General features: G+C 47.1%; 3 protein-coding genes across 7 annotated transcripts in view; 1 reads left to right on the plus strand and 2 right to left on the minus strand.

Moving 5' to 3' along the window:
* Window positions 1-1,691, minus strand: part of AIFM1 (apoptosis inducing factor mitochondria associated 1) — a 33,431-nt gene extending 31,740 nt beyond the window's left edge. Inside the window, exon 1 of one of the 2 annotated variants that reach the window (XM_045470779.1) lies at window positions 1,367-1,691. In XM_045470779.1, the coding sequence (XP_045326735.1) occupies window positions 1,367-1,472 (106 nt within the window). In that variant the 5' untranslated portion in view covers window positions 1,473-1,691. The remainder of the gene's footprint in view (window positions 1-1,366) is intronic. The other variant, XM_045470780.1, reaches the window with a different exon arrangement.
* Window positions 1,692-6,247: 4,556 nt separating this feature from the next.
* RAB33A (RAB33A, member RAS oncogene family) lies at window positions 6,248-17,144 on the plus strand. Of its 2 annotated transcripts, none has more exons than XM_045473304.1 (2): window positions 6,248-6,859; window positions 16,554-17,144. In XM_045473304.1, exons 1-2 carry the CDS (start codon window positions 6,590-6,592, stop codon window positions 17,007-17,009), a joined length of 726 nt encoding a protein of 241 aa, XP_045329260.1. In that variant the 5' UTR covers window positions 6,248-6,589; the 3' UTR covers window positions 17,010-17,144. The 2 variants fall into 2 exon arrangements, with proteins under 2 accessions (XP_045329260.1, XP_045329261.1); XM_045473305.1 differs by having other exon boundaries at window positions 6,249-6,847.
* The window catches only part of ZNF280C (zinc finger protein 280C), an 85,155-nt gene continuing 76,041 nt past the window's right edge, over window positions 9,331-18,444 (minus strand). For 2 of the 3 annotated variants that reach the window (XR_006711174.1, XR_006711176.1), the window contains exon 23: window positions 9,331-13,723. The gene's annotated coding sequence lies outside the window, so the exon portion shown is untranslated. The remainder of the gene's footprint in view (window positions 13,724-18,444) is intronic. The other variant, XR_006711175.1, reaches the window with a different exon arrangement.

The raw sequence follows: 18,444 nt of genomic DNA on the forward strand, positions 1-18,444 counted from the left end.
CTAAGTTTCTGTGTAAATTTATGTACAGCTTACATAGAGCACTATCGTTTCAATGCATAAAACCCATACAGATAACACCATAGATGGCATATTAGTTTAAAACCTAAAGCAGAGGTTTTTAAGTTCCAAGAGCAGTATGTTTTAGGATGTGCCCTCAGATACACCCATTAGGAAACGTTTTCTTGAGGCATAGCAACTGGAAAAACTTTTCAAATGCACATTTGCAAAGACTAACCATCTAAGGGAAATATTTTCCACATCTTATTTTTAAAGCACCCAGAAGGTGGTTCTGCACTGGAAAGGCCTCGAGGATAACTCCTTACATTGCAAATGTGAATGTCACCAGGTGATCATTCAAAAACAGATTTTAAAAAACCCAGCACCTCTTACAGGTGGATAATTCATTACCCCCACTAAGTTGTGCAGGTTGAAAATGAGCAAGCTCAAGACATGCTCAGATAAGTACATGGATATCTCATGCAAGGTGGGCTAAAGGAGAATCAGATGAATTCTTAATCTTTTGAGGTCAAATTTAGGAAGCAGTGTGGAGTTGTGGCAAGTGGATTAGGGGCCTAGAGACCAGCAAACTATCCTTTGCTCTACCTATTAATTAGGTATGTGACCTTGGAAAAATAATTTCACCTTTCTGTGTCTCGGTTTATTATCTATAAAATGAGTGGGTTGAACTTTACCACAAAATCCCTTCCAGCTCTAAAATTTTGGGAAACAACTTCACGGAGGACAAACACAATGTACCCTGCAAACTGTTTCTTTGAAGAATTAAAGACCACCAAGAATTACACGGACCAGACATCTCAAATTAATTCTGAGAGGACTCTCCTGGTGTCTGGCGCACAACCGAACGACTCCTTACTTGAACTGCGCTGCTTCTGTTTCACAGGGCGCTCAAATCTATGGATCTCATCTGGAGTTTGGAAAGTAGAGCAGGTAATATCCTCATTTACAGAAGGAACTAAGGTATCGGGCTTAAATGTCTTGTTTCAAGTCTCACAATCAGTAAATGACAAAGTCTACTTGACCTCATTGCTCTAAAAAGGCGGACTAGGGGTGGCCGGGAGGTGGCACTGGACAATACGAGACAGCTAGCTGTTCTGTCATCCCTGAATGGCAAACCCTCCTAGGAAAAGGCCTCAACCCGACTACTTGGTTCAAAGCCCTTGAAGGTCAGGTCGGCACGGCTTGTGAAACTCAGGGTTTGGATCCCGCCATTCAGAATTCACGCGGCTGTGAGTGGGTTAAGTTTTTCCCGGGGAGGAGGCAGGGGGAGGACTGCGAGGCACAGGGAGCTTATGGAACCCTGGCCCTTGGTCTGCGAGGTCGGGGTTGCCCGGGATGGGTCAGTCACCTGGGAGCCGGTTCCGCTGCCTCGGGCCTCGGACGCACACTGTCCGCACCAAGGGCGCCAGCTTCTGCTTGAAGGCACCCGCTGCCAGGCTTCCACACCGGAACATTTCGGCAACCGCTACTCTGCACTTCCTCCTTTCCTTTCTTCTCACGGACCGACCGACAGGTCAAACACCGTGGGCCCCGGCCCGCTCCCCCCAGCTCCCTTCACACGCACTCCACGCTGACTCCTCCTCCCAGCTCCGGGAGAGTATTGGACGGTTACCCAGGCCAGCTAGAGCAGAAGAAGGGGGAAGAGCGACTGTCGGCCTACTGCGCAGGCGTAGTACTCAGCGCCGCATTGCGATTGGCTCGCACGGTGAGAGATTTGCGCATGCGCCTTGCTGCCCGCACTATTGCAAAGACCCCGGCCGGAGGTTTTTGCAAGTTTCAACGGGTTGGTGGTAAAGTGTTCCGCTGATCGAGTTTGGAAAACTGTCCAAGGAAGGAGCCGTGGAGCCACTTTGCCTGGCAGTTGTGGCCTGTGCTGCTGCCGTGGCCATAGCACCGCATTTTGTTCTGTCTTAGGCTGCTAACTACTAGGTACTAAGCCTTCCGGATTCTCTGGCTGCATTCCACTTCCAGTTTTTCCATAGGTCTGAGCCAGAGCACCTGGCTTCCCAGATTCGGAGTAGACTTCCGTCTTTTACAAATTGCTGGCACTTTCCCACCCAATCCCTTTTTCTGCAAGTAATCCTTCCGTGCTCTCTTTCCCCATATCGTTTTTTTATATTGTGGAATTTTATGTCCTAGATGCTGTACCAGGTACTGCGGATAGTTTCCTGTTAGGACTTCTGTGCTTGAGAGCAAGGATGCTGGCAAAAAGAGTTCGTGTTTCACCGAGAAATCCTCAGCAGGACTTTAGAGTTGTGGGAGGAATAGTAGGGTGAGGGGTGGAGTGTAAATAGGTGTTTTGACTCTCCCAAATGTAAGCTGAATTGGAAATAATATTTGACTTTATGCAAAATATAAACGTGCCTTTTCCGAGGTTTGGGGTTACTTACTCATTTAGCAAGGATTTAATGAATACTTGCCACTTGGACTGTACTACCAAAGGGGCTCTGGGGCATGTGGAAAAGTATAAAGTGGTCACTAGTTAGGGAGATGACATATACTATCATTTAATTCTCACTTAGGTAATAAGAATGACTAATTCAGAGCCAGAGCAAGAGAAACTGTATGGGATGGAGTAGCTACGGAAGGACTTCATGCAAGTGGTTCTTGAAGTGTGTCTGGAAGGATGAGTAGTAAAATTCAAATAGTGGAGGAGGAGGAATGATATTTCAAAGGGTTAATACATTGGGACCAAAGGTAATATTTTTAGTGGTTAAGCACTCCTTGACTTTGGATCCAGTCTTCCTGAAGGTTGAATCCTGCCTCTACCACTTGGGCAAATCACTTAATTGTGCCTCACTTTCCTCACCTACCAATCTCATAGGGTTGTTGTTTTGAAGATTAAATGAACTAATATTTGTAAAGTATTTTAAAGGAAGCACCATGCTGTTTAAAAGGCTCAGAGGTATAAAACAAACAAACCCCAGCATATTTTCAGGGGACAACTGCCTCAAATACCTACTAGGAAGTAGATAAGGACAGGCTAACATGGTGGGACCAGATGTGACCTGGCAAGAGTTTGGCGCTAATCTTGTAGGTGATGAAGTTATTATTATTATTTTGTATTTGAGAGAGAGAGAGAGAGAGAGAGAGAGAGAATCTTAACCAGGCTCCACGCTCAGTGTGGAGCCCGACATGGGCGCTTGATTCCACAACCTTAGGATCATGACCTAAGCCGAAAGCAAGAGTCTGATGCTTCAACCAACTGAGCCACCCAGGCGCCCCTAGAGAGAGAGAGAGAGTATTTTGTTTTAAAGATGTGTATTCATTTTTGAGAGACAGCATGAGCGAGGAGTGGGAGAGAGGGAGACACAGAATCTGAAGAGCTGTCAGCACAGAGCCCAGTGCAGGGCTTGAACTCACAAACCATGAGATGATGACCTGAGCCAAAGTCTGACACTTAACCAACTGAGCCATCCAGGCGCCCTGAGAGAATCTTAAGCAGGTTCCACACTCAGCTCAGAGCCTGATGCACGGCTCAATCCCACAACTCTGGGATCATGATCTGAACTGAAATCAAGAGTCAGATGCTCAACCAACTGAACCACCTAGATGCCCCTATTGTTTTTAGTGGAATAGGGATAGAGAATGAAATTACAAAGGCCTCGTTTTTGGAAGTTTAACCAAGGAAGCAGGCTTAATTGGGGGAAAATAATCCAGGGTTCCCTTATTCATTAAAAATAATTTTCAGAAGTGCAGGCAATGGGTGACTTTTTACCTAGGACTGCTTTGGGGGATAAATATTGAAAATACCAATTATACAATAGGTCGTTAAAATTGTTTATATTTATTTAATATATTAAATGCCTAACATTGATATTTATTGCTATTTCTAAAAGCTAATAACAATAATAAATATGGAATACAAAATCATATCTGTTGGTGACAGAGGCTTTGGAAAACAGTGTCAAACTGATGATCAGGTACCTATGAAAACAGCTGGGTGTATTTGAAAGTCAATCATTTAATAATGCACAACTAACACAAAGAAAAGGTGCTGTATAGCACATTTATTTTTGCAATAGATGCAATGAGGTACTTAAAAAATCTCTTTAATGAAAAATTATATTTCATCATTTTTTTTGCAAAAGCAATATACACACAACAACCTTACTTCCAAAACATAAGTGGAATTTCCCCCCAAATCTCACCCCACAGAGGTAATAAACGCTCTTTATTAGGGTATGGAGCCCATTTTGAGATACCATAATGCCAGAAATCAATGTTTCTACCTTACAAATATATAAACTCTCAGACATAGTGACAAGTTTTTGGTGGAAGCACACATGTAAATAGTCTTAGGAGGATGTAACGTTTTTATATCCCTCAGAAAGTGAGCACTGATTCTGGCTGTGAGTTGGCAGAGTTCCTTTCCACTCTACCTACTGGGGTATGACTAATTAATACTTACTCCCCTAACCCCCTGCTTTATAGCTACTCTTCTGTAGATAATGTTCACCAAGAGCATTACAAATGCAGAAGAGAATAATGCAGGAAACTATTATTTCTATATCAGCCAATCAAAAAAACAAAATACTGCACATGAAGATTGCTATTCACACTACAATAATTGGTATTCATAATGATGACCTTGGATTAGCCAACTAAGATTAAATCCTTCTCGAAATGGTTTTAATATTGAATAGTATAATCTAGGATTTTAGAGTGACTCTAGGGTTTAGTGAGTGACTCATATGTATGAGAAGAGTTAGCTATAAATATATCTGCTAACTCATCTAAGAAAGGTTATTAACTAGAAGACCCAAGTTTTCACAGCCATTTTGAGTAACTTGAATTTGGCTGAGCAATCACATTCCAATTTGCATATAGATCTATCACTGATGCACTGAATTGTTCTTCTCATAGTGGGAATGGATTTAGTCACGTTTGTCTCTTCTGCAGCTCAGCCTCACACACAAATAAGATGGCAGCTCTTGTGTGCTGCTGGTATCCCTGACTTTGAAGGCATTAGTGAATAACTCATATGTCGGTGCAATCGACATATGTCAAAATTGCCTTAGCCTATGAAAGGTGTGAGAGGAGGGAGAAAGTTTTAAAAGCAAACAAAATGGGTGCATTTTATTGTATGTAAGTTGTACCTCAGTAAAATTGGTTTCAAACAAGCAAACTCTGAACCTGCAAATCACTCTTGGGAGACGGAATATAGGTCTTCACCAAGATGTGTGATGCTTAGTAAGCTTTGGGAAGCTGCCCCCTAATACCGTAAGAAAGTTCTGTTCATTTATCATCTTCCAAGCATAATCTAGACTTCGGGCAAAGTAGACCCAACCACTTTGTTCTACATTCAGTTGCAGAGGGGTGAACCCTCCTTGGGGTTTCCAATTCCTTTTGAAACTGCACCATTCTGGAAGGACTTATGATTATATGGACATTATTTCAGATGGAAGACACTGTAAGGTTTATGCTATGTCCCAAGATCCCTCCTCCTAGGTCTGTAAGGGTTAGTCCAAGAAACAAGGTTCCCTTTTGCTGGAGCTGCCACCACTAGCTTCCCCCCTTCTCCTACCCTGTATGGCCCTCTCCGGCGGCGGGCCTTCCCCATTGGCCAGCCAAACACAACCGACCGCGACAGCCAATGGAAGCCGCTCTCCTGAACATTCAGAGGATGGGTGCTCATGGTGTGATGAAGGGAGGTTGGCGCCTGGCACGCGCCACCCCCCCCCCCCCCCACATCTGGCAAGTCGGTGACAGAAACAGTAACTCCCCCTACACACGCACACCCCGCGCCCCCGGCTCCCTCCTGTCAGCTGCGCCGGCCCCCACAACCCAAGGCGTGTCTTGGCAGCACCCTCCCCGGCTCCTCTGGGCGCGCGAGTGCACCTGCTTACTCTAAAAGACAGAGCATCTCTTTATCCCCAGGCTTGGGAGGGAGCCGAGGAGGTGTGCTCAGGAGGTGAAAGAGGTGTCTCTGCCCCTCCCCGCCCCCCCTCTGGGTACTGTTGCTCCGAGGCCGAAGTGCTCCCGAGAAGCCTTAGGGTGCAGCTGTCTTTGTCCTCCCCAGCTGTGCCCCCTGCCCACCGACCCCGCGCGCTCTGAGAACGCGGGGGTGGGGAGCCCGCAACCTATAAAATCAATGGGGGCGAGGAGAACGGAAGACCTTCCCCGGTCGGCGTGCGCCGCTCTCCACATCCCCTCCCTTTCCTCAGGCTTCCGCCCTCCGGTGTGTCCCAGGGGTCCAGGCAGGGGAGGGCCTAGGCGGCGGCCGCCTGGAGAGCGCCGTGGGGCCGCCCGCGCGAGCGTACGGTCCGGGGCACGGGCAGGAGGAGGAGGCTCGCGGCCGGCCCCTTCCGTCTCTCGCGCATTCGCCGGCTTTTGTGCCGGTGCCTCGGAGCTGCAAGGAGGGTGCGCTGGCGGAGGAGGGGGGCCTGGGGTGAGAGGCACCCCCTTCACGCGCGCGCGCACACGCCGCCGGCGCACGCACACACGCGCGGACACTTACAGACACGCACACACACGCACAAAGCTCGCTCGCCTCGAGCGCACTAACGTGCCCGCTCTCTTTGTGTGGAGCCCTCGAGCGGGGTTGGGGCCCCGGTCCGGTCCGGGGGAGATGGCGCAGCCCATCCTGGGCCATGGGAGCCTGCAGCCCGCCTCGGCCGCGGGCCTGGCGTCCCTGGAGCTCGACTCTTCGCTGGACCAGTACGTGCAGATTCGCATCTTCAAAATCATCGTGATTGGGGACTCCAACGTGGGCAAGACCTGCCTGACCTTCCGCTTCTGCGGGGGGACCTTCCCGGACAAGACTGAGGCCACCATTGGCGTGGACTTCAGGGAGAAGACCGTGGAAATCGAGGGCGAGAAGATCAAGGTGATCCAGACGGTCAGGTCCGGGAAGGGAGGGATCTGGAAGGGGGCCTCGCTTGAGGCATCGCTCTAGTGGTTGTAAACGTCCAGCGCGTGGCCGTGTCGCCGCGTGCCGAGCCGAAGACCCTCGGCACCTCCTCATTCCCTTTCGTTTCTCTCAGTGGCATGGTCCCCACCTCACCCGTTTTGTTAGGGCTGGCGGGAGTGGTTACACTCCTGCCCTTTGCCCATGCCTGCCACCTGCCATAGGAAAAGCATGTTTGATCCCATCCTTGACCCTGAGCCGTGAGCAGTGGCACCTGTGGGCAGAGGGAGGTATAAGGCTAAGGCACCTCTTGCTCCCAGTCTGTGGGATGGATCCCAAAGCACTTTGCACATCCTGAGGTCTCTTCTACTTCTTGGGTGCTTGTGGGCTGCAAAAACCCACTTTGGCTAAGCCCTGAGGCATTAGAGAAGGGGAAAACATGAAAATCCACAGTGAATGAAAACCGCTTTATTTTAAACTACAGTTTATGGTTAGGATCAGGACTGAGGTGGAACAGGGGTGAAGTGGGGTGGTTCCGGCACAAAGCCATGAGCCCTTTTAAAGCAATTGAGGCAGGGTCACCCGCCAGCCCTTCATAACAAACTTGTTCTTTTGGAACAGTCTCCTCTCAAATGGTATCTTGTTTATTTGTCTGGGATACCTAATGAATGAACTACCTCATTACTCATTTTGTTGGTATTGTCTTCAGCAGGCCCTTGTAAAAATGCAGAGCAACTTATCTGAGGGCCAAGGAAAGTGTCTTGCTCCTTCCCACCCCCACCCCCATTAGCTTATTTATCAAATTGGCTAAGTACAGATATTCTCATCTGACCATTTGTGTTCACGCTGGTTCAGAAAAGGTAGAAACTCGACAGGACAGATACATTTCTAGGTGCAGAGGGAGGACATGGCAAGGGCAGCTTCATGTGTCAGGGGTCAGAGGGGGCAGGATTATGGGCAGGAATGCACCTCAAAAGGCCCTGGGCACTAAATACCAACTCTACTGGATCCACAGCTGGGTTTTCCTTGAGCCTATGGTCTGACACTGGCTGTTGGGTGGAGGTCAATTTCCCTCTTGCTGGTCAGGAGCCCAAATGACCCCAAGGTGCCTCTTCTGAGTGATGTGGAGAGAAGGGGTGAGTAACGGGGGAGAATGATGAAACACTAAACTATGCACAACTCCAGATTCCTTGATTATTAAAATGAATGTGTTTTAAAATGGCTTCGGAAACTGGGCCGAGGCACTGGATGTCAGGAAGATGGGCAGCTAGGTACTGGTAAGGGAGAGCTCTGGAGAGCAACTGAGCCCCAGGGTCAGGAGGATGGGGCACTGTTTTGAAATAGAGACCTTGTTTGTCCCTTGCATTTTGGGGGGAATTGCTACATTTCCTTTTTAAAGTCAAAGTAGCTGTCTGTATCTTTTTCTAGGGCTCGTATATTGACGTTTGCTTGGTTAGGACTTTCTCTAGTGTGTCTAACTTCTTTAATGTAAGGTTGTAAGATTCTGGAATTTCTGGGCGCCCGGGTGGCTCAATCAGTTGGGTGTCTGACTTTGGTTCAGGTCATGATCTTGCAGTTCGTGGGTTCGAGGCCCATGTCAGGCTCTGTGCTGACAGCTCAGAGCCTGGAGCCTGCTTCAGATTCTGTGTCCCTCTCTCTCTTTGCCCCTCTCCTGCTTGAGTTCTCTCTCAAAAATAAATAAACATTAAAAAAAAACTAAAAAAAAAGATTCTGGAATTTCTGAAACATGGCTTTTTAATTTATTATTTTCATTTTTTTTTTTAAATGTGTATTTATTTTTGAGAGAGAGGGAGAGGGAGGGATAGAGAGAGAGCGGGACAGAGGATCCGAAATGGGCTATGTGGTGACACCAGTGAGCCTGATGTGGGGCTCGAACCCACCCACAAACCGCAAGATCATGACTTGAGCCGAAGTTGGATGCTCAACCAACTGAGCCACACAGGCACCCCTATTTTTTTTTAAAGTTTATTTATTTTGAGATACAGAGAGAGAGAGAGGGAGAGAGAGAGAGAGAGAGAAGTGGGGGAGGGGCAGAGAGAGAAAATCCCAAGCAGGCTCCATACCGTCAGCAGATACCAATGTGGGGCTCAAACTCATGAACCCATGAGATCATGACCTGAGCTGAAGTCAGGCGCTTAACCGACTGAGCCACCCAGGCGCACCCTGAAACATGCCTTTTTATATCCAAAGTAGAAATATACTTATGGATGTGTTCTTAAACCCTCAAAGACCTTAAAATTTGATGTTATTGCTTGCTTAAAATCAAGTGTCACATTGAGCCAAAGAATTCTCTGGATTTAAAAGAGGGAGAATAAGTCCACCTGAAATTCAGATGGAGGAGAAAGAAAGTGTTTGGGAGTTTGGGGCAAGAGGAAGGAGAGAGAACAGGAGGAGAGGAGAGGAGAAAGCCAGAAGTGGGAAAAGGGAGGTGAAAACAAGTAGAAGAGGGTCACTGCCCAATGGCCTTGGGGACATTTTTAAAAGACTCCTTCCTTCCTAACAACCAAGTACTTAGCTAAACTGGAGTTTACAGTCTTTGCCAAAGATTCCAGACTTTTTCCCAGAGGGCAGAGCCTGTGACAGTGTGACTCACTAGAAACAGAGCTCAGCACAACACCATGTGCCGATAAGTGCTTAATACAGGCTTTTTTGGGAAGATGATATTTTTGAGAGGGCAAAGCCTTGTGACACTGTTCATAGAGGAGCCCTCTGAGTGCAGAGTCCGAAGGAGCCCAGGGTGGGGTGTGGGAGTGGGGAGATAGTGACCCTGCCTCTTGTAGAGCTGCTGCAACTTCAGGGCCAAAGGCAGCAGGCAAGACCAGCATGTCTGTGGGAAGATGGCAGAGCAAGGCAGCTAGCACATGATCTAGATGGGAGGAGATTTTGCCCCACACTCCGGCTGGCCTGGAGTTTTTCACGGAGCAAATGCCAAATCCATGCTAGGAGGTGACTGCCAAAGGCTTCTCCCTTTGGGGGAGGGAGAGAAGTGCAATGTGACAGGCTGAAGTGGCCCTAGGCCACAGCCAGCAATAGAAGGCCATCAGGCTACAAATGCCAGCCCTCACAGGAGGATGGCAGAGAGGTCTCTGCAAGCCCTTCTCTCAGTCCAGGGGTAGGGTGTGGCCTCTCCTGGGCAGCCTCCCTGTGTCCCAGGGTAGTACATACATCAACCCCTGCAGGGGGGTGACTGAGTTCTCAAATTTAGGGCTACTCTCTTAATTACAAGGGCCATCTCTAGGGCTTCGAAGCCCCATTTGGTGTTTCGAATCAATGTGTCCCACCCCCTCTCCATCACAACATTTATAATCCAGTGTTTCCTGGTTCACAAGAACATCAAGAAAAGCTTCCAATGAGTAGGCAATAATAATAATAATAACAACAACAACAACAACAACAACAACAGCTTCTACATATTGACCAAGAGCCTGGGTTAGGTGCTTTACAGGCACTATCTTATCTGATCTTCACAGCAGCCCTATGCAATTTGGACTATTATTATCATTCCTATTCAACAGATAAGGAGACCAAAGTTAGAGAGATTAAATAACTTGCCCAGAGGCGCATGGATCTGAGTTTCAGTCTTTGAGCCTTGAGCCCAAGCACTTGTCTCTCTCACTATCCTGCGTTCTCTGTGACAGAGTCAGAATTTCAATGTGGATTCAAAGCCCAAGCTGTTTAACACCACTCTCTGCTCTAGGGGGCAATTTCTAGCCTGGGGAGTGGGGAGGTGGGGAGTGTGCTCAGCGGGAGATGGCAGGCTGGACAGCTGGCCTTGTGGTCTCTTCTGGGCCAAGGGTCCAGGGTTAGAGCCCTGGAACTTAGGAGCCTGCAAGATGTCTCCTTCAACTGCACCCCAGACACTGAGCTGAGTACCTAGATTTTACTTTTTGCATCTTGACTGTCTCCCTTTGGATGTGAGAACCCGAGAATGTTCAGAGATGGAAGAGACCTTAAAGAATCTCTAAACCAATGTGCTCATTTAACAGATAGGAAACCGAGGCTTGGAGAGGGAAAGTGACAAGATCACACAGGGACAGGCCTTCCACTCAGGTTTCCCAATTCCCTTGTGGGTGCTCTTCCCTAGCAATTTGGGCTGGTCCCATGGTGCGCCCAACCCACGCAGTTACCTGTGACAGGGATACAGAGGGGCATCATATGGGAAAGCTGACGGCCCTTCATGACATCAGCCTAGGAAGTGTGGAGGCCTTCTTGATCCTAAAGGAAGGGTGGAGCTTTCCTTAATGACACGATATGTCCATCTCCTACAGGTTTAGCTAAATCATATTAAGCCTGCCTCAGTCTAAAAGCACTGGAAAGTGCCAAATAGGAGTGTGTGTGGGGTGAGATGGGGGAGGTAAGAGAGGAGAGGCTCAGAACTAATTTTTGAGCCATTCTTTGTAAATTCTCATGGAAGCACCCCTGCTCCTGTCTCGTTTAGCTCCCCCAACAGCTGGTACCCCTCTGCCCCAGCCCTCCCGACCAGGCAAACTGCAGGTCAGCTGCGGCTGTGGGCAGGTGCCACCCAGGACTGTGGACTCTCTTCCTCTGCTGAGCACTTGGACAGACACCTTCCTGTGTTATATTACTGAGGGGACAGAGGCTGAGCTCAGTGTTCCCTCAGAAGCTGCCTGCAGTCAGAATGACATCATGTCTTCCTTAGGGCTTCTGAACTTCCATCTTATGCCAGTTCACTTAATGGCTAATTATCCATCAGTGTGTGTTTCTCTGCCTGCCTTGCTGCCTCTCTTTCTGTGTGTGAGTTTCTCTTTGTCTCTGTCCTCTTTTGCCATTCTCTGTGTCAGCCTTGTGTGTGACTGTGTGTGTATCTTAGGTGCAGATGGGACAGTCCAGCTAAATGAAAAAAGATTTGTTTTCGACTTTTCCCATCATCCACTTGGGCATCCTCCAAAGGTTACAGATGTATCTGTCTCCCTTTTTCTACTTCTACCCTCCCCCGCCGGCCTCCAACAAAAGGACATTCACTCCTCATCTATAGAAAGATGCCAGATATGTTCCAGAGGGAAAAGAAATACCCGTGTGAGCTAGGAGCACGTGCAGGGGTGGGGGACTTGCTGAAGCTTGCTCAGGCAGCGGCAGCCCCAGGATAATGGTTTAAAAGCCTAGATTTCTCTTCGGCAGCTCTCCACACTGTGCCCCTGGAGCCTCCTCCAACACCCCTGTCACTCTGGGCCTGCCCCCAGCCGCCTGTGGCACGTTGCTGGCATTGCTTTCTTTCCCCCTCCCCACTGACTGCCTTGGCCTTGGCTCCATGCCATCATCAAGAAGCCAGGCTTTCTGTGCTTTCCAGGAGGAGAACCAGTGCATCCAGGGAACAGTGCTACCAGGACAGCCGATGGGCCCTCTGAAACAATGGCAACAGCCAGCACTTACAGAGTACTTCTATTTTGCAAAAGCTCTTTCTCGTGTGTTAATCTGCCTCGTCATTTACTCTGCTACTAAGTAGAGGAGCTGGAACCCAGGTCTCTCAATGCCATGCCTACTGCTGCTGCATCTCTGATAGCACCCGCTCAATTAGCTGTTGGACCAGACTTGATGGTGGAAGTTTGGGGCCAGGGAGGAAGGGAGAGTACGTATTAGGCACTGTGTCATTTACTCATGAGGAATGCTAATCCTCACAGCATCCCCACGGAGATGGCTGAGGTTATCTTTAGCTTCCAGGGGAGGACACTGAAGACAGAGTAAGTAACTCACCTAAGAGCACCTGATTAGTGCATGATCCTGTTGAGGTTTGCACCCAGGCTGGTTGACTCCACGATGCCCTCACTAGCCCTGGGAGAGAAAAGAGGATCTGGGGAGCATGTATGTGGCTAGGGAGCAGCCAGCACACCTGGCTACCATGTGGATGCGGTGCCCACAGGAAGGGAAGAATGGATGAGAGGAGTGCCAGCTGGAAAGCGGGAGGAGATGCTTTCGCTGTCTGGCAGGGATCAGGGGTTTGTGAGGATGCTAAGAACAGGGACACCAAACTCCCAAACAGAATGAGGTCATTTGTGTGCAGTGAACTGACTGCTGCGCTCTCCCTTTGTGATGGCTCTGAGGCCACACCATCCATTCTGACTTTGTGCTATGAGCAGCCTGCTTCCGGACTCACTGCTTGCCATTGACGGGGGTGCAAAGAACTTAGAGTGGGGTTTATAAAAAGCTGCAATGGGAGCAGTGCTACACTTTAAATTCTGAGCCTCCAAATAAAAGCTTCAAGGCTCCCCGTGGCACTGGAAAGGCAAGGAGGTCTACAGCAGGAAGGATCCTCCCTGCAGCTCTGGCAGTTTGGATGGTGTATACAATTCTGAAGGCAAAGAAAAGCCAAACAGCCAACCCACTCAGCCCCAAACACCTCACACACTCCCACCCGTGTTCCTGCTGGTGGCAGGTATTTTTAGAGTTCTGAGCTCATGGTGTTAAAGCATCTGCCACATGCCTGAGGGCTGGTAGGGATTCAGCCTTACTCAGAGGCAAGAGTTAGGACTACTGGAGGGTGGAGGTGGGGATCAGGAGCCAAGTGGTAATGATATTCTTGTGCTATACCTGCTCTCTTCCCATTGACCTCCATACCTTTCCTGGCCTGCTCTTTCTTTCTGCTCAGAGCACTGGAGAGGTGGAAGAAGTGAAAATCTTTTCTCTCTCTGCTTTCAGAAGCAAATCAGTGTTCAAGGACTTACATTTTTCTGTGTAACCAAAGTTGAATGTTCTTTCTGAAATCGCCTTGGGAGATACGTAGGATGCCAGACTGTAGTTTTGGTGGCTCAATACTGCCTTTTGATGATGATGATGATGATGATGATGATGACGACGACGACCATGGTGACAAGTGATCTGATGCAGAAAAAGGCTGCTTACAAGTTTGGCTGGAGAAATGTCAAGAGCACTGATGAAACAAGTAGACAACAAATAATATATTCTAAATGGTGTGGTACAGACTCAAAGTACAATAGAAAGTTAGAAGAGCAGAGAATTGAAGAGAAGGTGGAGAAGAATGGAGTTTTAGGAAGAATGTGGGCATGAGCCGAACCTTGAAGGATGGGTGAGATTTGGAGAGGGCAACAAGGGGGCGACCTGTTCTGCTGGGGAAGGACGGACTAGCAAGACCAAAGGTACAGAGGAGGGAATGAACCGGGTATAGCTGAGTAGTTTGAAACCAGGCTGGGCTGGGCCGAATGATGTCAGACACTTTTCCATTTGAGGCCACATGCAGAAGAGGGCTGTCATAATTTCCTAAAGAGGAGGGTGTCATGCTGATACAAGCAGGGATTTAGGAAGCCTAGTTTGAAAGCAGCATGCAGGAAGCACTGGAGTGGAGACATCAAGAATCCAAAAGACTTTGCTGTAGTCCAGGAGTGAGGAAAGGAGGGTCTGGCCTAGGGACATGAAAATCAAAACAGAAGGAGTGAATCTGACAGTTGTGCCAAAGGAACGTGGCAGTCATGTCAATAGAGGAGATGAAGGAGAGCCTAGACAATGAAAATTGATGTTCAGAACGATGATGACTCTGGGGCCCTGTAAGATCTTCACTCAGCAAAGAGATTCAATTATATTTACCAGATTACACTTACTGACTGCTAACTGCAAATAAAGGCTATACTTGGTTTTAAGAGCCATAGTAGTCAATTAGTGACCATAATCAAATTTTCTTTGATAACTGAGAATTGCATAGGGCCTTGGGCCATCGTTCTGAAAATAAATTTCTCTTGTCCAAGACTTTGGATGTATAAAGGGAAATAGATGGGGTGATTGTGTGTCTTCTACTCCAGAGTATCCCTTGGGAATTGTGTCTTTGTATGTGTTACTGATAATCAGCATTTTTTCCTTCATAATTTGGCCTTTATCCCAAAAGCTGAGATGCAGAAGAAAAATCCAGTGAGCTAAATTGCTTTTTTCACATCAAAGAAGTGAACTTAGAATAAATGGAGCTAAAAGGTGAGATTTTTTTTTTTTTTTTTTTTTTTTTGAGAGAGAGAGGGAGCTAGAGAGCAGGGGAGGGGCAGAGAGAGAGGGGGACAGAGGATCTGAAGTGGGCCCCTGCTGACAGCAGCAAGCTGGATGTGGGGCTCGAACTCAAGATCTATGAGATCATGGCCCGAGCTGAAGTTGGACGCTCAACCGACTGAGCCACCCAGGTGCCCCTAAAAGGTGAGATTTTAACACTTTGTTTTATTTAAAAAGTCATGCAAAGGGCACCTGGATGGCTTAGTCAGTTGAGCGTCTGACTTTGGCTCAGGTTATGATCTCACAGTTCGTGAGTTCGACCCAGGCATTGGGCTCGCTACTGTCAGCGCGGAGCCTGCTTCAGATCCCCTGTCCCCCTCTCTTTTAAAAATAATAAACAAATATTTAAAAAATCATTTGTCTAAAAAATAAAAAAAATAAATAAAAAGTCAGGTAAAAATACAAGACAAAGTGTTTAGAAAATTTGGAATATACCAAAAAAAAAAAAAAAAAAGGAAATAAATAACACCTATAGTCCTACTGCACATAAATACCATTAATGTCCTGGTGTGTACACTTCCAGTTTCTCCTAGGTATATGTCTATTTTTTTAAGTTTATTTATTTTGAGAGACAGAGAGAGGGAGGGAGGACGTGTGTGTGCACATGAGTGGGGGAGGGGCAGACAGCAAGGGAGAGAGAGGGAATCCCAAACAGGCTCCACACTGTCAGCACAGAGCCCGACACAGGACTCGAACTCATGAACCATGAGATCATGACCTGAACCGAGATCAAGAGTCGGACCCTTGACCGACTGAGCCATCCAGGCACCCCGGCATATGTCTATTTTTAATATTAAAAATATTAAGGCCATAGCATATAAAAAATTTTGTATACTGCTTTTTTCACTTCCTGATATTTTATGAGAATTTCCTCCACCATTTATTCTTTGAAAACATTATTTTTAATGGCTGCATAATAGCCCACTGTATAGATATGTACATACACTTCTGCTATTCTTAGTGATCATTTAGGTTGTTTCCTGTTTTTAAAAAGGTATAAACACTGCTATTAAGATCCTTGTACAGGGGGAGCCTGGGTGGCTCAGTCAGTTAAACATCCAACTCTTGATTTCAGCTCAGGTCATGATCTTGCGGTTTGTGGGTTTGAGCCCCATATCAGTCTCCACATTGACAGTGCAGAGCCTGCTTGAGATTCTCCCTTTCTCTCTCTCTTTCTCTCTCTCTCTCTCTGCCCCAACTCCATTCGTGGGTGTGCACGCTCTCTCTCTCAAAATAAATAAGCTTTTAAAAAATTTAAAAAAAATCTTTGTACAGAAATTTGACCGCATCTCTGCTACTTTGTATGGATTTCTGGAAGTGATATTATAGGCTTGAAGAGTTTTGAACATTTTCAAGGTTCTTGATAATATTGCCAAATACTCCTCCAGAAAAGCTGACCAATTTACATCCCAGTTTTTCAACTAAAAGCCTTAATATTTTTCAACTCAAGATTTTCAACTCAAATTTTTGAGAAAAATGTTAAAACCTGGAGAGAAACTTCTCTGTATACTTCGAAAAGTCCATTCTGCCAGTCTTTCAAATAACCCCTTCCTGTGTCAGGGCTTTTCACCTCATTTTTATAAGATCACAGAACCATATTTTCTCCTATCCATTCATGTTTCCTTTTCTGACTCCAGATATGGGTTTTTGTATCTTCCAGGTTCAAGTATGGGACACAGCAGGTCAGGAACGCTTCCGCAAAAGCATGGTCGAGCATTACTACCGCAATGTGCATGCAGTGGTCTTCGTCTATGACGTCACCAAGATGACATCCTTCACCAACCTCAAAATGTGGATCCAAGAATGCAACGGGCATGCTGTGCCCCCACTAGTCCCCAAAGTGCTTGTGGGCAACAAGTGTGACTTGAGGGAACAGATCCAGGTGCCCTCCAACTTAGCCCTGAAATTTGCCGATGCCCACAACATGCTCTTGTTTGAGACTTCGGCCAAGGACCCCAAAGAGAGCCAGAACGTGGAGTCAATTTTCATGTGCCTGGCTTGCCGATTAAAGGCTCAGAAATCCCTGCTCTATCGTGATGCTGAGAGGCAGCAGGGGAAGGTGCAGAAACTGGAGTCCCCACAGGAAGCTAACAGCAAAGCTTCCTGTCCTTGTTGAAACCAAATGGTGTAAATACAAGATCAATTATTACTGGAGTTTTTTCTTTCCCTTTTTTTTTCCTGTGCCTGCAAAAATGCTGACATCTGCTTGTTTCCATACAAATTGATATTAAAATAAAATTTGTATAGATTATCACACGCCTTGATGTCTTGCTTTCCGCCAAGAAGACATTTCTGATTGTTAGGAGTAGAAGAGGCAGCTCGCCCTACTAGAACAATAATGCTTTGCCAAGGCACACGCCCTACTAGACTTCTATGCCACCTGAATCATTTGAGTCACTTCTTCAGGACTAATTCATTCTGTCATTCAGTGTCATCAGTGGGCAGAAACACCCAGAGAGGGTGGAATATAGACCAGATATGTGGAAGGATAGAGAAGTCTTGAAAGGAGATGCTAACTTATATTTCCTAGGTTCCCTGGATGTTGAGAGTAGGCTGCTCTCTCCTCATTTCCCAAAGTTTAAAAATAAAAAGTATAGGTTGCCCAAGGGGCCCAGTTGCTTCCAAAGTAGATAAATCCTGCCTCCCATTTTTTTTTTTTTTTACCAAGCAGTCTGTGACAGCCAGAGTGGTATTTTCCCCCTACCCTTTCTTGAAGAGGGCAGGGCTCAAGCTAACAAATATCTGTTATGCCCCCAGATCCTTGCTAGGTGCTATGGAGGAAACATAACAAGGGGAGGATTTGTCCCCTGTTTCCAAAGACGCTCTGATCTGGTTGTGGAAACAATGCCCATACTGAAACTACTTGAGAACAAAAATTAAACAATATCACCAAGTTTGAGGCTGTGCTATGGGAATTGAGAGCATTATGTACTCAATGATAGGAAGGAGCCACTGAAAAATAACTTATTTTGTATGTTGAATAAAGTGTTTCATCTGGTTTGGTGGCAGGGGGGGAGTGGCCAAAGTAGGGAGGCAGGAATGACCTTGGGGGTTGAATGAAAGGACGAAAGCTGAGCAGCCCTAGTGGGGGAGCTGAGGATAGGGAGGCGTACAAAAAGAGGCAGGACAGTTTGTTGCTCTTTGAGGCAGTGGGAGTTTTTGTGGTTTTCCAGCAGGAATCCTGTAGGTATTTGTTAAATGTCTGGTCCTATGGATGTGAAAGTCCCTTGTCCAATTGTTAAAGTAATTAAGAGTGGCTATAAAGGCATAGCTATAACAGCCTCAGAAAGATTTATTTCAGGGGTACTCTTTTTTTAAAATGTTTATTTCTGAGACAGAGAGAGACAGACCATGAGTGGGGGGGGGCAGAGAGAGAGGGAGACAGAATCAGAAGGAGGCTCCAGGCTCTGAGCTGTCAGCACAGAGCCCGACGCAGGGCTTGAACTTATGGACCGTGAGATCATGACCTGAGCCGAAGTCGGTCACTCAACCGACTGAGCCACCCAGGCGCCCCTATTTTTTTTTTTTAATGTTTATTTATTTCTGGGACA

This window comes from Leopardus geoffroyi, chromosome X (assembly GCF_018350155.1).
Source record: "Leopardus geoffroyi isolate Oge1 chromosome X, O.geoffroyi_Oge1_pat1.0, whole genome shotgun sequence".
In the NCBI taxonomy this organism is placed as follows: Eukaryota; Metazoa; Chordata; class Mammalia; order Carnivora; family Felidae; genus Leopardus; species Leopardus geoffroyi.

Bases quoted from the DNA above. Each gene is read 5' to 3' on its own strand.
- RAB33A (XM_045473304.1), top strand. From the start codon at position 6,590: ATGGCGCAGCCCATCCTGGGCCATGGGAGCCTGCAGCCCGCCTCGGCC. The intron at 6,860-16,553 runs GTCAGGTCCGGG...TGTATCTTCCAG, and splicing joins AGATCAAGGTGATCCAGACG to GTTCAAGTATGGGACACAGC.